Genomic DNA, 18,188 nt, shown 5'->3' on the forward strand with positions numbered 1-18,188 from the left:
TCGGTAAACTAATCTTTTTACTTGGAGCATTCTTCTTAAATCAGCTTTTGCTAGTAAAAGGGTTTGAACTGTGCAGGTAAGATTCTGGAGCAAAGAAAATCGCAAAGTATGCTTCGAGCAAAAGAAAGAGCAAAGGCACGGAAGAGTTTCATGAATGCGTCCATACTCTGAGTCCTTTTTCTGGTTTTCCGGGATTTCAGCCTCGTAAGCCGTCAAATAGAATTGCGGCGCACGTTTGCCGCCAACAATGGAGAGCCTCTCTTCCGGGGTCGATTGGTAACGCCTCTCGTCGATGCGGCCATTTTGGTCCTCTGCCTTGACGTACAGTACGTACTCCATATCCAATTGGAAAAGCTCGGTACCGCGCGTTCGAACCACCCCAGATCTTTCGTCAACCTCGAAGCGACCCCCGGCTGTAAATTTTACAAATAATCAAATAAACTATAAATAGCGTCTTACTCTTTAACATTCGTTCAAATAAAATGGACCTTACATGGGTAGTTTACAAAAACTTCATAGAATCTATACACAACAAATACGTACATACACCCCGGCAGAACAAAACTTTGACTCATTTTACAAAATCGTGTGTTTGACTGAATCTAATTCATTTCGAAAAACGTTCCGATCGAGTAAACCGAATTTTACTTCACTTGGCTAAACTTCTTTGCTTCAATCAACTAAAGTGTTTTGGTTAAATTGTTTTGTCAATTTTATAAAATATTTTAGACAATAAACTGAATACTTTGGTTAAGTGTACCAAATTACTTTACTATTTGGTGTGATCTGCCGCAATATTTAACGTGAACACCTAAAAAGCAGTAACGAAAGGATTCAGATGTGTCGTCCAAATGTTTCGTTGTATATATAATAACCATATTATATGGTTAAACCAAGAAAAATTGTAACGATTCAGTCAGATATTTTTCTGCGTGTATGCAATGATATTGTATAAAAAGGAGTATACATTGAAGGTGTAACTTTGATTGCACCGCACGTTGGAGCTAAGTATAGAATTCATGTTTAGCTTTGTGAATGAAATTGAGGAAAAAAATGGTTTCATTAATAAAATGACATGAATGATGGTTTATAGCAACTACGTACTTCGATCGCGAATTATGTAGTAGTGTATGTTGTGGTCCGTGTCAGGATCTCTTGCTTGAAGAGTGAACACGTGAGTGTTCGGCGGTGCGTTCAGCTGAACCACTGCTTGCATGGGCAGCGGCCGATTGATGAAGTATGGCTGTTCATCGTTCACGTCTTTGACGTTGATTATGACACGTTGATTGTCGGTATCTGAAGCGAGCCAGAATAAATTAGATGCCGAAGTCCCATGGTGAATTCGAGAGTAAAATAGTTAAAGCGTTTTATCGTTAATATCGTGCGAGTGATTAAATTTGCGTGTCTGCAAGTGCACGGCGAAAGGAGGAAAAATTAAAATCCACGTCTTAATTAGGTACTTTTTTCGAAATAGCTGCTGCGAAAGCACGAAAAGCTCCTCGGATATACCAGAAAGTAGAATGTCAAGAGTGTGATCACTGATTTGTTACTTACACTGAATCCCTGCAGAAGCGGAAGCGGAATGATTTGAAAAAGAGAACGTAGCGATTAGTGGGCTATAATACAAAACAATATAGATTTGTTTATAGAGTATTGCCTCTTGGCAGATCTATTGGAGCTTTTGTTAAGTAACTCAACGACTTAAAATGCCGGACTAAAATTTTCTTTTTCTTTCCAAGATGGAGCTTCAATGTCATGTAGAATGGTTCATTAATTGACACATATGAAGAGAGTCAACAAATAATTTCCTCGTTGTATTGAAATCGCAAAAATTAATACTTTCGGTATGCAGTAATTTCATTATTTTCAAGGACTTTTAACTCGCGTTAATTAAATAATACCGTTTATTTACATCGAAATTAAATGCATATGCTGCCGCGAGAAAATTCGGCATCTCTCTATTTAATCAAAAAATGTTTGCCTCTCTGCAGGTAATTTTGACCCGCTACCAAAAAGCCCACCGAACGAGGCCAAAAGCCAACTGCAAAAAAGCGAACCAAGCAATGATTGAATTACATATTCATATGTACCGTTGTCGAAAAGGCATGGAACGCCATGAGGATAACGCGAACACTCAGCTTGGAAGGTCCGACAAAACAACCAAGAACAACAAACAAAAGAGGCGTCGTAAATAAAAACTGCGCGGATGGAAAACGCATTTTCAAAATCAGACATCGTAAATTTCACTCCGAATCGACAGAAGCCGCGTTGAGAGGTGGGAAGGTGAGCATTGTTGTGCAATGAATTATATCAAACACACAAACCGAGATGTAAATAAATTTAAAATTAATATTACACACCGTACCGTCAAGCTAAAGGTCTAAACGAACAGCATAAAATCATTACAAATGCAATTTTGGTGACACTCCCAAATATACCGTGCTTTCCAATTTAAAATGCAATGTCTCGGCATTGATAAACATGGCATTTAACTAACACGTGCTCTGATTGCACTTCTCATTACACCCCTCTTTGTTTCATAACGATCTCGTGACAACAAGACTGAAACTGATGGCAAGAAAAAAAAATGAAAAAATCCAAGATTCGATCTGAGAATAATACTTCGGCATTAATACTTCTTACAGACTCACCAAAACAAAGGACAAAACGTGCACCGCATATAAAGAAATATTCGACCACTCATTGAAATCTCCAACCATAGAGCGAGCCGAGTGGACCTCGCGTACAAAAAAATATATATAAAAACTCTGAAAATATTTAACAACAAAAAAAGAGAAAACCTTCATCCTTTTATACCTTGCCCCACGTTAGTGATGATGACCCAGAAATCGATAGTCTTCTCCGGGCCGAGTTCCTCGTAGTCCCACTTTTTGGCGACTTTGACGGACCCATTCGTCAGAACAGTGACCCATTCGTTTTCGTCCCTGATTTTGTAGGTCTCCGTAGGGGAGTCCTTTTCGAGGTTGAAGACGATCTTGCCCTCGGTGTCACCCTCGGCTTCCGTAAAGTCGACCTTCTTGGTAGGCCTCACCGCTCTGGTGACTCGCCTCTTCTCGATCCTGTGGACCTCTGGAACTTCCTCGATCTGAGAGGTGAGGAACCTGAAGAGAACCCTGGCAGGTTTAGGACTAGTTCTGCTGGACAACCTAAGGTCGTGGGCCTCCACCGCGACCTCGTACTCGGTGTCTTCGGCAAGATCAAGGTCAGGTTCGCCAACCAAGAGGAGCTCTCCAGTTTGAGGCACCACGATCACCATATTGCTGGGAGTGACTAGGCTGTAGGAGACCTTGTCCCCGTCCAAATCCTTTGCCACAACCTTGCCTATCGCGGAGAACATCTTCCACTGGGGAGGCGCGTCCTTGGGAACCTCGGGACCTGGTACCAGAGGCCTAATCTCGAATTCGTACTCCTCTTTCTCGAAAATCGGCTCGTTGTCGTTCTCGTCTAAAATATGCACCTGAAAACCAATAATTCCTCGGTAGAATAACGACGACCGTTTAAAAAACTATAACATCTCGAGATACTTGGCAAAAATACGAGAATTCCACAAAACTCCTCTAAAATGCACTATACATTTTTTACTTCCACGGGAAACACGGTCTCCATAATTCCCTTCGCAGCTTAACCCGATAACAGGTAACTCGATGATTCTAGTCGCTACGGGGAAACCACCCCAAGTGTTAGCCATTAATATTCATCAGTCCCCAGACTCCAATGACGGCTTCCAATTGAATATAGGCTACTCTCGAACTTACCAGTCCAGAGATCTTCGACTCGCTAATGAAATCCCCATCGGTGGCGTGAACCACCACGACGTAGGAGTCCTTCAGCTCCCTATCCAGTGGCCTAGCCGTGACCACCCTCACGATCTCTCTATGGTTCTTTAAGGTGAGATTAAATCCCATCCTCTGGGTGGAAAACTCCTTGAGCGCGAAGACTCGCTCTTCGGTGGGCTCCGTAGCGATCGAATAGTGGACCGGGAAGTTTCCTCGCACGTGAAGAACGGGAAACCCTTCAACGACGGTCCCAGCAGGAGCATTTTCGGGCACCTCCCCCTCCCCCAGATGGGCATGGGAAAATGTCAGCATGCTACGCCGGTTGATGACGTAGAGCTTGATGTCGTGGGTCCGGGTGGTGTTCGCCAGCTCTTCCAGGACGATGAGGTTGACGGGCTTGTCGATTAAAGGGGTCAGATCGGACGTCGTCATCAGGACGCCGTCCTCCAGGAGGGTGAAGTACTTCGAGAAGCCGGTCTCCAGAAGCCGGAAGTTGGAACAGCCTCCTCCATGGAACTGGGTCACTTTGAAGCCGGGGTAAACGTCGTGGGGCAGGACGATGGCCGTCGAGCTCGTGGCCAGCGAAATAAGGGCGATCAACGCCGTTCGCCACATCCTCGAGGGATCCATTCCGATGAGTCGGGGCTTTTTATTAAAGCATCGGTGCTGTCGGGTCCTGGAACCGAGAAGAGGAGGTGTTAGGCAGGTCTTGGTCGATTGCACGGGTAATTATGGGAACGGTTCCGTTTGAGCTGGAGCCTTGACACGAATGCGGTCATTGTCTTATGTCGTGGTTGGAGACTGCCGAAGTCTCCCAGGACTCGATAGAAGACCAGAATGGTGGGATTATGTACGGAATATGAACCGCTTCAATTAACTCCTTCATTGTTCATCGCAATTGGAAAATGGACCGAAAACTGTAGGCCTCTAAAAACTGGACGTGATCCCAAGTCGGACGATTTTACCTCATAACACCGCATAGATGCACGTCAAGATTTGAAGGATAAAAGGGGATGTTAAGATTGGAAGGTTTTAATGAAATCAGTCTTATGTCAACCTTGAATGCGCATTAAGTTCATTTTTCTAGGACAGACATTAGCGTTAATTCGAGACTTGGTTAATCTCAGGAATCTGGGAATACAGTTTTGTGCAAATAATTAAGAAATTGCAATGTTAAATTTTACATATTTAAAATTCTACTTTTTATCGGCGATATAATGCAATGAACTCACGTTTCTAATACATTCCCCAATTGGTTTCGCTTCATCTTCCACCATTGCCTAGTAGGGTGAACGTTTTCAGACGTAACTTGTAAAAATTGGATTTCGTCTATTTTGAGATTCTTCAAGCGTCAATTCAATTGAAACGTTCCAAGAGTTTTGGGGTTCTAACGAGAAAAATGAACTTTGAAGTTCTTAGCAAACCAAATGGGACTTAAATTAAATCGGCAAACAATGATGAAAAGAATGGAGGATTTAGAGGTTCAATTGGGATCGATAATTCCGACCCCAAGCGCATCACATTTTTATATTTTCAGGTGGTAACGGTTGCTTTAATCATTTTCACTGATCCAGGACTCCTAGCTTTCTCCGGAGGCTTAACGCTTTATCCCGGATAAATGTTACTAAAGGGATTAGATTTAATTTTGAGCTCAGCGTAACCCAGTCGAGCGATGATGGGTTCTTCGTTTGCGGGTGGCCGTAACATATTTATGAGAACGTTCCCTTTAACGAGTGCCCTGACACGGATGTCTCCATAATCGTATGTTGAAGCTCGATCGTACAATCAACTCTCCGAGACCTTGAGCTTCTAACTTGGCTAATAACTTAGCGGGTTTAAATGGTGTTCCTTAAGGCAGCCAACAACTTCGAAGGTAATGACTGCTTAAATTGCTAACAGAACCTTCCAAGTTTCGGTATATATTGAGTCATGGCGCATATTGAACAATTCCTTGGCGGGTTGAGAGACCCTATGAAATATAGACCGGAGAATGTAATTTAATGTGACTTGATTGCATTTCCCGATGCCTCCAGAGCCATGGGGAATTTTAGACACTCCAACTTTCAAACGGCCATAAAAAACAAAATCGCCATTTCCTCCTAGACATAAACTCCCATTTGATGGTCATCAATTGACCCTACCGATGCGCACCTACATACGTGCCAAAATACATTGCGATCATTCAATCGAGTACTCTGAAAAGTACAAACATTAATCGGACGAAGCCGATGTATCGTCACCGCTTATGTGTATTTTATTTTTATTTCTTTTTACCTCCTATGAGATTATTATTTTCAAACAAGTTTCTATAATTACAGTACTGCAAGGTTTCGTTTTTATTAGTGGACGTTTTTTTAATGACAACTTGCAGTCGACCAATTTTCGAGACGCACGCGAGGCTGGGGAAGCTTTTTGTTAAAAAGCAGAGGGGTATCATTGTTGCAGCGGGGAACGAACAATCCCGTTTCAGGAAAGTAGACGGGGCGAGGACGACCACAGCTCGACGTAACCATAACCGTGGGTCTTTTCATAGTAACACGATGCCATATTGCCCGAGCGGAACTTCCGTTCGGGCGCAGGTGCGACATGCGCGCTCGTTCCGGTCGCGCACCCATCGCTAATTCACTCGCATCTGTCGTTATCGCAATTGTCGACATGAATTGGGTCTACCTGGTACCAGAATTCTACCTCTTGCGGGCCCGTCAGAAATTGAAAAAAAAAAGGGAAAATGTTTGTCAATAGACATGGAAGTTGGCACAATGTGTCCATTAATGAATCCGATACGTGATGCTTTTGATGTAAGCTCTTTGATACCCTTAGGGGCGTATTCCATTCATCCTAAAGATAAAAAAGGGTCGCATCGTCGGAATACTCTTTCTCGCCCACCATTTAATTGCAACAAAATTTTGTGAAAATTACTCCATTCAATGTAGCGTTGCATATATTTTTATGATTTTTTCTGCTAGACGCAGATGATAGGCTGGATTAACTTGGCACTTTTTATTTATGAATTTATGTTTACCTAGAGGTCTTGATACTTGTAAATCACTGTAAAATGCATGCTGCGGGAAGAGGGAGGGAGAGAGAGTAAGCGAATAAAATGATAGAATTATGAGAAGGGACCACCGAGGTGGCCTGGATGAAAAATTCTCGCGTAGGTGCAAATGGCCGCACGATGCAACTTATGGCGGAGAACGGAAAGTACGCGAATCGCACACATGAAGAGGAGGTCGTAGGAAAAACAAGATGAAGTATTGCCTACTTCCGTGGATTTAAAAGCTCCCGCAAATAAGCATTAATAATTATAATTTGCCGCTCGTTTAGGCCGCGACGGTTTGCGCGAGGACCCGCGGACGGAATTAATAACGCCACTATCTGCGTCGATTCATCTCTCATAAACAAATACCCTTGCTCCCATCAATTAATGTTGATCTAATTACTTTAGAGTACGAATTCGACGGGGAAACCCGATTCCGTGGGCTCCCCGTCAAAAGCGTTCACAAAGATGAACATTTACAAACGTCGACGGCCGTTATTACCGATTAATTATTCCGCGCGCGGAATTTCGCGTGCTCCGAATGCGGGGGGAATCCGCGATACAGTTCAGACACTCATTTCAACGATTAATCGACGAATTACCGCGAGAATTAATTTAATTACATTAATTGCTTGCAAAAATCTGATGGAAAATATGACGCGGAGCCTATCGATAATACCGATTGAATAAAAATGACTCCCTTGCACGCAAATGCCGATGCACGTATAAACAGTGGCGGCGTAATTGTTTCAAGTGTTATAATTCGATATTACCGTCAAAATTCATAAATATTTATAGTATCACTGATGAAGTAACCGCAATAACCGATGAACTCATTTTGAAACATTAAATCCTGAATTCTGTCTTTTTTATGTAAATAGATGTTAAAGGCAAGGCATGGTTAAATTAACAGAATTCACAGTACCATTAAGATGTTTATTCTGAAGGTACAATTATGCAGTCCAGGGACATGAAAAGTACATGGAAATCGTTTCCTATCGGCAAAAAAAAATAAGAAGGAAGATGCACAGAAATCTTATTTTCTGCCGCATCATTACGAACTCTCTACGGAGAATTGTGAGATTATTCTAAATGCATTTATAAATTATTCAACGATTCCGCTCGATCGTTACCACCCAGACGTCGTATAAACATAGAAAAATGAATCTCTGGACCGTAGCCAGGTGCAACTCCGGCAACTTTATTTCGGTAAAGCCTCGTCCACTTCCCTTTTCGAGTTTCCCCGTAAAAAACGTGCATTTCTGAAATACTCTCGCGAAACAAGGAGCCCTCCTCTTCTTGCGCACATATTATTTGTATTTCGTAATACCGAATTGTCTCTCCTTAAATAGTTAATACCAAAGCATGTAAGAACGTAAAAATGACAGGGAAACCTTTAAGCCACTACTTCGGAAATTATTGAAAGATACAAACGAAGCTACCATAAATTATAAAAAGAAACAATAAAATTCACTTCTGGTGAATTTAAAATGTTCAATAACCTCCTATATTCGGGAACGTGCCTTATGAATTTTAAAGGTGGGGACAAAAATTCAAATCTTTAATCTTCCCCGCTCGATGCGAACTGAAAAATGTTAATCTCCCAATCTGCGTCTATTGCTTTAGTATACTCCCGGCATTAAACACGGAAACACGAGAAGCATTTAATTCGTCGGGCATTAGATTTGTAAATCTCGAGGGATTAAATTCCGGAAATCATCCGCGATTGTGTCGCCGCGGGATCCGAAAATTGATTGCATTAAACCCGAGGTGGTCCGCATGCACTTGGTGCGATCGAGGGCCAAGTGCATCGACGCAAGAGTGCACTTACTCTCCGTGCACTTACGTGTACCCGAGAGACGAGGGGAGCAAGTGCTCGCATATGCGGTGCATTTGTGCGATCAAAGAGGCGTTCGCATACTTACGGGCGGTTCGAGTCAGGACCGGAAGTAAGAACCGGGCGCGTACGAATTTACCATTGTTATTTAGTAACCCTCCGTTCCATTTGATTCCATTCTCGCCCGCAGACCGGACGTGACGTCACCCGCCGCTCGTTTAAGTTTTAGACCCCAAAGGGTGCGAGGACGACGACGAAATCATCGTTAACCGTTCCGAGAGGAGACGATGAGAATGGAACTCCGCCCTTCGAGCATAACCTCAAAATGTAAAAAGATCTTTTTTTAAATCTGTTATAAAAATGTAAAAATTAATAATGACACTAGATTACGATACAGACTCTTCTGGAGAGTTGTCAAACGGCGTCGTTTTATGTGTCGTTATAAATGAACAATTATTAATAAATAATTAACGAAGGCCATTTTATAGGAAAACAAAGGGTGAGAACTAAAAAAGATACGAGACATTCATGCACCATTTTTTGTCTCGTGTCAGTGCATTTTGATATTCAATTATAAGAAAATAGCCTGGGGCACGCGTGAAATTTTGCATTAAATCGATCAACCGTGTGTTGGTTATAATTCTCAGAAGCGAAGGAAGGATTCCACGGTCGGAAATATTTTCTAACCTCAAACGCGAATGTACACGATATTATTCCTGCACCTGAGCCGCTATTACGGCAAAGGAGATGAAAGTTGCATGCTGATCTCCCTGCAACGTATGCAATATTCTCTTTCGGGTCAAACGTCTTCCTGCTTACGGCGCCAGGCTTAGCAGAACGTTCATAAAGGGTTTTCGGTATCAGGTTTTTCTTACGCTTCTTCCTCCTACGGGAGATTAGCCGTACGATTCTACTTACGGTCCATTCGCCGCTGGAATGATTTCATTTCAAAATGGATCACGGTGGCTGAAGGAGAATGCCCAGAAAGTACTTCGGAAGGATTAATTCGAGGGTTCGGTAGAAAGGCGAGAGAGTAAGCTTCCCCGATGGTTAAGTTTCGAGAAACGTGAGACGCTAATCCTTACCTCTCGAAATCGTATTAAATGACTGGTACCACGGTCGGCAAGGCAGAGCCCTGGATCTAGTTTTCTCAAGTGGATTCTTGGAAGACGATATGAGTCCTAATATTACCCCAGGCCGTAACGACGGATTAAATCTGACAAAAAGAATTTTTGTTTAACGCTCAAATATGGTTCTCAGACTTTCGAATTTTAATATTCAGCAAGCACGTGCAGAAAAATTATAACGAAAACGCAAATGGGGGAAAAAAAGTCTTTGGAAACTATGGAAATATTAACGCATGTTAGATACCGAACCAAATAACAAAATATATCCTAGTAATAAGTATAAGAATAATACCAAAGTGCAAAGCAATCGTCTGGTTTGTAATTATAATTATGTATGGTAGAAAATGTAAATTAAGATTTAAAATCCATGTATTTAAAATGTATTTGTAAATATTTATAGCAAGAAGATCAATTTAATTTACAGCCATTTTATGGAAGACACGAAGAAAATCGCGAAATTCAACGAATGAGTCACTGTAAGTATAGGCTGCACAAGTCAGTGCAAATTACTTTACAATTTAAGATCAAGGTTTGTGTCCGTAATACACGATATATACGTCTGCATTGTATTACGAATGTCCAGCCTCTGTTATCCACAACCAAGTCAAAGGGACCAGAGTCGATGCATTATGTATCCGTAATATACAATGTATTACCATTGTATTGCGGATGTCGAATGTCCGGTATCCGTAGACCACTCAAAGGGGTAGAAAGGGGTGAGACCGAAGGCACGGGCGCAAATTAAAGCCTATCGGAAAATAGGCATTCTGCAACGAGTTGATCCGATGGATTCGAGTGCACCGAAAAGCCAAATGACACTTTCAAAAGTGGACAATCGGATGAGCCCCTTTCGCGAAACGAAAGTCCGCACATAAAAACTAAAACAATGGCCATTGGAGTGTACATACCGCAGCTGATGGGACTAAACCTTGTCTGGCTTAACGGACTTATGACACGTGACACATGACACATGACACATGACACATGACTCAGTTCGCTTTAATTGTCGTATTAGTCCTTGGCCAAATTGGCCTTAGAGGACCTTAACCCAAGACTCGAAACCATTTTCACGTCGCGTCCCCATGTGCAGAAAATATACGTTCCTTCCACTCTAAATCTTCTTCCTTAGAATTAAGTTCCTTACGCATGCATTAAGTTTCCCTAAAAGTAATTTAAATTAAAAAAAAAAATAGAAAAGAAAGAGACGGAGCTGAAAAAAGAACACTGGGTACCATCGGGAAGGAGTTACACCGATTGCATAAATTATAATTTAATTCCTCGGTGGCCGACCACACACTCCCATAAATCGGCGAGGTACTTTGCATTCCCAGCCCTCGAATAGCCAACCCTGGCTTTAATTAATCACGGTCAACTCTTTTACATAAGGAATTCCCGGCCGGGAAATCGCGCCATGATTATTCATAGTCGGATTCTAACAATCTGTATAACCGAGCTGAATCGACGGTGAACAAAAAGAAGACACAATCCGAGGAAGTCCACGTGACATTAATCATCTCCCACCCTTTCAAGAAATTGTCTATTACCCAGGAATGGACCCCAGCCTCTTCCTTCCGTTCATACGGTACGTTTCGTTTGACAGTCGCACAAAAAGAAGGAAATATATAAAAATAGGAAAGAAGAGAAGAGGAACCTCGTCGTGAAAAATGAAATTGTATCTCTGTCGACATCGCCGACTTTTTTCTATTCTACCGGTACAAAGATATAAGCAGGGTCCGAGGGTACAAAAAATGATCCACGTGTGGTTTAAGAGGTTTATGTCACAAAGGCGGGCTCGTAAGAGTTCTCTTTTATTCCTTTTTGAAAGAGGAGTCTCCTGGTGGACCGAATGGCCGCGATTCATTGGATGATTGACCTTCGTGGTTTCGAGAAGAATCTCGGACAATAAAAGCATCTTTCCGAGGAAAAGGTCTTGTTTGTTGGTCCGCTAGGAGAAGGGGCCATCATCCGTCAGATTTGGATCGTGAAAACGTGCGGGCTAGGAAATTGTTACGGAATGGTACCACGGTGCAATGAAATCCGTTTAAAACGCATTCACTAAATGCAATCCAGTTACTCCAAAGTCGTCCTCTATAAACATAAGTACACTGGCGAACGTGAATACCTTCCCTGAAGATATAGCGCCGTCATAATATACGATGGAACTCATTCGTGTCCGCCAGGATGCAAGACAAAACTGGATAGAAAATAAAACAACACAAAATTAAAAAGAATAACAATTTTACAGAATACAATAAAATCCGCTCAACGAGATTACCATCACGGGGGAGACTAAGTTAACGCCATTCATGCAAATTAAATTAAATTAACAAATCTATCATGCATAATCTCATGCAATGGGATCAGCAGGATCAATTTCTACAAAAAAAAATCACTTACAGAACGAAGAAGACAAACAACACGGATGCATAAAACAGAATATTTTTAGAAATCTCTAAAAAAGGGACCCAATCTTTTGGTTCGAAAAACGGTCATAGATACACTTCATAACTCAGCGTTAAAAAAATGGTTGAAAAAGGCAGTGCTAATCAAGTTGAACGATTAAACGTAGTCTCTAAAATGGCGATTCATTGTTTCCATTTCAGAGGCGACATAAATATCACGAATCATCGGGCGAAGGAAACGCGTGGAAAGGGGCTCCTCCTCTCTGGAGCAGATCCTATTATAACGTCTTGTCATCGAGGAGATAACCAGTCTTAGGGGACGATTTCACTTGGATGATGAAGCGGATCGCTGAGAATCGAAAAGCGATCCTTATGGAAGTCCAGCGGCGCCGTGAATCCATTGGTATTCATGGAATGCGCTTATATTGTCCGCCAGAGGTGGACGCGGAGTTAGGTTATGCAAATGAGGTGTATGCTTGGGTCACGCGAGTGGGTGCTAGGGTATACATATGCAAGCCAACTTTATAGGAAATTCGGAGGGGACCTCGTGTAATAACGAGGCCAGGTGCAGTGTCAGGTACTGCACTAACCCGGAAATGCACCCCATTGTTCCGGAAGTGGTCCGAATTGGTCGCCAACCGCGACGTCTTTGATATGCCGAATGGTCGACCGTGCCAATCGAGAGAAATCATTAATCCGATTGATATGTACGGATTAACGGAAACATCAAAGCCCCGACCGTCGCACCCGGACGCGATCTAATTTCCCTGACAATAGAATGCACCGTAAACTTTCAAATCATTTAAAGGGCAAATCGATGCCAAGCTAACATTTTCGTGGTTAAATAATAAATACAAAATATATGAGAGTTAAATAAAGAGGGGAAATGTTTGGGAGTAAATTATGAAATGCCGCCTCTCAAAAGGGGTTCCAGAGGGTGGACAGGTTATTTTCGTGGGCATTTCGCGATATTACGCCAATATTTAATTTATTGAGATATTAATTGCATATCCATTTATACATCGGAGAAAACATCGGGAGAGAAATAAAAGTTCCTCCCCTAGAGGAAGGGCGAGAGGGTTTCTGAATTAATTTTCCATATCCCTCGTGGCCTTTCCGCAAATTATCTGCGTTATTTAATTAACAGTGACAGTCATTGAGTACCCATTAATATAGGCAAGAATGTTTGTAAAGAAAGATACAAAACTCCCTTAGAGAGGGAATCCAGGGAGTGGGGAGGCAAATTTTAAAATAGTTCGTAAATGGTTTATGAGAACTAATTAATAGTTACAATACTTGCACACACATTTAAATAGCCAAAAAACTTCTAGATGAAAGATATAAAATTTCTCCCCTAGAATGAGGTCCCCTTAGTCCAGGAGTCAAGGAGTTTAATTTTGACATTATTCACAAATCATTTGTGATATCTAATTAATGGTAACGATACTTGCGTACCCATTTATATACCCAGAAAGTGTCTCGAAGAGAAGTATGAAATTCCTCCCCTAGAGAGGAAGTCCAAGGGCCAAGGAGGTTAATTTTGAAATTGCTCGCGGCCTTTTTCCGCGCACCCTCCACGAGGCGAGGTTCACACGGTGACCTCACGTGTCATCCTCGTTGTCTCTAATGAAAACGGCGTGACAATCCGTTAATTGAGCTAACGTTTCCTCGCAGCGCAGCCCGGGAGAGATCATCGCACTGGAAACGAGCATAAAGGCTCGGCCACGGCCAGACAGAGGCAAGGAAATTAACGGTGGGGAATTTCTGACGAAACGACGGAAGGACTTCTCCCGAAACGTTGACGTATTACATCGCGTGGTCGGAATTAAAATAAATAACGCACCGTAACCGACCTACATTTTCCCCCGGGAAGGGTCATCATTCCCGGGTTTTCCTTGAGGGTGGTCATGAGTCCGTGCTGCGAGTCGGCATGGTTTCGCCATTAGATTATCACTGAATGGTGACGCCGACAAAATTAGAGCCAGAGAAAGGGAGGATACGAGGAGGACCTAACGAACTTCTCCTCTGTACACGGTATGCGTAATTTTCTCTCCCTTGCCATGTCGCTGCACTGCAACTCAATTTCGGGATGGTCTTCGCGTAAAACACGGCTTCGCACTTAGACAGCAAAATCTGCGCCGCTTAGTACATCAAAACGTTCGTTGTCGCATCCAGCGATTTCTGGAAGAAAAATAAAGCCCAGGAAAGATATTTTTTAATATCTTCGGAAATAATGAATTCTCGCCACCGAAGTACCCTCGAAACCATTTATGATATTAGTTTTATGGGCACCAAGATATATATGTTTATGAAAATGTTTAGAAATATACACGATATGCCCGTCCTTATCTCCTAGCGGGTGATAATTGTGTCTCGAATAATGTAAATCGCATCCGAGGACGACATCTCCGTCATTGTTGACAAGGGGAGATGTCGTCCGAGGACGACATCTCCTCAATTATTGACAAGTAAATCCGTAATCATCAAAGTCATTTGTATTTATGCGCCGCACTATTGAGATATAGTTTTATGAAAACTATCACCCGAATCAAGAAACTCGGTAGAGTTTCGTGCCAAATACATATTAAGCGAAGCGAACGATATCGAGTATTCTTTACTCCTACATCGAAATTAGCCAAAAGATTTATCCGCACAAATCAGGAAGAAAAAACTCCTCCTACAAAGAATACCTCGATAATCGGATATCTAACGAGTAATTCTAAACCAGATTTTTTTTCTTTATACATCGTAATCATCGTTCAACCGATTTACTATACCACAGCTTCTCGTTAACATTCGTTTACGAATTTACAAGGAAATTCTGACGATTTCGGCTCGCCGTAAATCATGTCGAATTCCTAGAGTTGCGTTGAACTGATTTACTATATCCCAATGAGATATTTTATCATTTTATTTTCAACGGTAATGTAAAGAAACTAATATTTCTATAGTTCTCTAAAATCCCAGATGAAATCATCAGCTTGGCGAATCTCATTTGCATATTGGTCTCTCACGGAATTCAGACATTCTGTGACGCAGCTTCTCGTTAACATTCGTTTACGAATTTACAAAGAAATTCTGACGATTTTGGCTCGCCGTAAATCATGTCGAATTCCTAGAGGAGTTACTTGGAATCGAAGCCAGCCGCGGCGAGACATGCCCCGTGAAATATGCAATCCCATCACTAATGAATCAGTCGCAGGTGCTTCCGCGGTCGATCGGTGTGGGCTCGCCTTTACGTTTCTCCCGTCGCCGACGTTTGGCTTCCTGCTCGGCCATTTCTGCGTCTGAAGTTCGATAGGAACCCGGAGAGACCGGGAAAGGAGGAAAGGAGATTGGTAATACAATAGGACTGATCGATTAGGCTTCTCCTAAGGCTCTCCTCTTTCTCGACTCGCCGAAAGAGTCCCCTGGGAATAATTCCGGATAATCTTTCCAACTCGATAGACCGGCGAAATTCACCTCGCGGTTTTCCCGGAGAAAGTGATTCGATTGATCCTTTATTAAAAAGGATACACATCGGCGTGACATTTTCTTCGTACAAAAGTTACAACTTCGGGCGAGACGTCTACTCGTTTAAATTATTTCCGTTTAGTTTGAGGTTTAGTTTAATATTTCTTAATTTAATGGCAGGAGAAATTCAATTTTAGACAGGTAATGAATACAGAGATGTAATTAATGTTAATCACTTTGACACTTGCGTGATATCTAAATAATAACTCTCATAAAATGAAGACCTGTAAAAGTATACGTATAGAATATAAGCATTATTTTGTACGTGGAGTCAATTTTTACCGTTTTGCTTCGGCTTTATAACAATATATTATACTCAGAAAAATATTAGATTAAATTAGTAAAGTTTTTAATGGTTTTACCATAGAATATACCTATTACACAAACAATAAAATATTTGATTGGCGTGACAAAATTCTTTGATCGATACCTTGCGGTTAATTCCATCAAATATTGTGGTAGGTCACGCCAAACATTAATGTACATGTTATCATTTAACCAAAATATTTGGTTTATTGGCTAAAAGATTTTCTAAAATTAACAGGTCAATTTAACCGAAACGCTTTAGTTGATCGAAGCAAACGAATTTGGTTAAATGAACGAAAATTCAGCTCACTAAATCGAAACGTTTTTTGGAATTAGCTAAATACAGTCAATCAAACGAGTGTGTTCAGTGAATCAATTATTTTTCGTATCGGTTGAATGTTACCCTCCGAATTATCGGAGAAATTCTAAACTCGTCGAGATATTAACAATATGGCGGAATAAGAGCTTGCTCGTTTTCTGTTCTATTTCCTGAACATTTTGTCAATTTTCAATAGGGATTTTCCACCCGCTGGACTATAAATTTTCAAAGAATGATTCCCGAGCCACCGCAGTGTCCGCATCGTCCGCGAAACACGAGACTTGCTCGATGGAAAGTCAATTATCGTTCGGCAGTGTCGCCCGGTTCGATTGAACACCACGTCGGTCTCCTCGAGATGGCCAATATTTTCATTTATCCAAAAAGTTCGATTCGACTGTCCTTCTTCTTTTTCTTTTTTCATCCAATCGCTTCTAACCGAAAGTCGCAAAAGTGCGCCGCAGAGGTGGAGACAAGTCGAAGGCAATTAATTGCATATATAAATACCCTGGTAAAAATATTAATAAAGTTCATACACTTTGAATACATAAGACAAGTGAAAATAAATAAACTTAGTGTCTTAAAAGAGAATTGGTATACATTTATTTTCCTGAATAATCTCTCATCTTACGAACTTCAGCAAACGTCAACCTCCATCGCATGTTTAAAGAAATGTTTTCCCTTGTACCAAATATCTGTTATAAAAATTCGTCAAATCGTTTTAATACGTTCAATACCCAGACACATTTAGGTGATTGTTTAACATTTTTTGTGATTGTTTTAAAGTTTTAAACCGAAGTAGTGCCGTTTAATTTTTACATTGCACAGTGACGCGTTTCACTCGCTTGCAGGCATTAAAGTCTCCCTGAAAATTTATTACTGTCGTCTGAAATACGAGGGGGATGGAAATTCGACGATAACAAAAGAGAACCGTGCGGAAGAGCCGCATGAAACAAAAATTCCAAAACAATTGGCCTTCCTTCCTCCGATTAAATAGCTCGAAAGTAATCTCCATGTAGGAGTTGAAAGCGCTCCCAGCGACAACACGGACATCTCTCGTGGACTTCCGAGAGTGATTTCTCTCGACGTAAGGAGGACTCCATTCTCCGTGAAAACTTCAGGGAAGTTAGTTCGCATTCCGTGAAATGATTCGCCCCCGAAAAACGATACAGCGAGTCGCTGAGAATCGCCGTTTCTCGAGATCGATTGCTCCAAATCGACGCCATTCAACCCCCTTCGGCCGTTCTCGGACTTTTCATTCGTCTCCGGGCAACTCGACGTGACATCCTCCCCGTCGTCAATAATTACTTTCCTCTGGGAATTGTCCTCCGGTATTGTCGCAAATAGCGAATTCATTCCTGAGTTACAACATAAAGTGAAGCTAAATTGTAAATACCGAGATTGACAGAGGACAATCGAAAAACCCCCCACAGAAGGTGATATCCTCGTTGGAACAAAAGGGGAAAAGAAAGAGATCAAACGTTACGTCATTCCGCCTTTAATAACGCAATAAAATGGTAATTCTTAGTGCAAAATAAATTCGGAATGAAATTGAAAAGAATACGAAATGGGGAATTAAACAAACTTAAAACCGTAGAGGTTAATTTAAACGCGTTCGTTTTAATCCGAGGTATATCTCCAATGAAACTAATTAATAATTTTCAGTGTTTGCTTACTTTCTGAAGGGTGGTTGAATCAGGGTAAACTCGAGTTAAGCTTTGATTGGGCGATAAAATCTGTCAATGAAAAATAACCGTTCACACAGTTACGCTGCCCGTTACATGATTTTTTGGAGCTAATATTTTGTTTTTAATGGTACGTCGGATAATATGTGAGACAAACTAATACATTTG

The 18,188-nt window shown here is 41.5% G+C and overlaps 1 protein-coding gene across 1 annotated transcript in view; it reads right to left on the minus strand.

Annotated features, from left to right (window-relative positions):
- LOC105703233 (neural-cadherin) overlaps positions 1–18,188 on the minus strand; it is a 131,442-nt gene that overhangs the window by 96,835 nt on the left and 16,419 nt on the right. Inside the window, exons 2-6 of the mRNA XM_023435046.1 lie at positions 3,777–4,473; positions 2,818–3,478; positions 1,555–1,563; positions 1,105–1,296; positions 167–413 (exon numbers count right to left, since the gene is read on the minus strand). Coding sequence (XP_023290814.1) covers positions 167–413; positions 1,105–1,296; positions 1,555–1,563; positions 2,818–3,478; positions 3,777–4,427 — 1,760 coding nt within the window. The 5' untranslated portion in view covers positions 4,428–4,473. The remainder of the gene's footprint in view (positions 1–166; positions 414–1,104; positions 1,297–1,554; positions 1,564–2,817; positions 3,479–3,776; positions 4,474–18,188) is intronic.

This window comes from Orussus abietinus, unplaced genomic scaffold (assembly GCF_000612105.2).
Source record: "Orussus abietinus isolate OABI.00-Male unplaced genomic scaffold, Oabi_2.0 scaffold124, whole genome shotgun sequence".
NCBI classification, from domain to species: Eukaryota; Metazoa; Arthropoda; class Insecta; order Hymenoptera; family Orussidae; genus Orussus; species Orussus abietinus.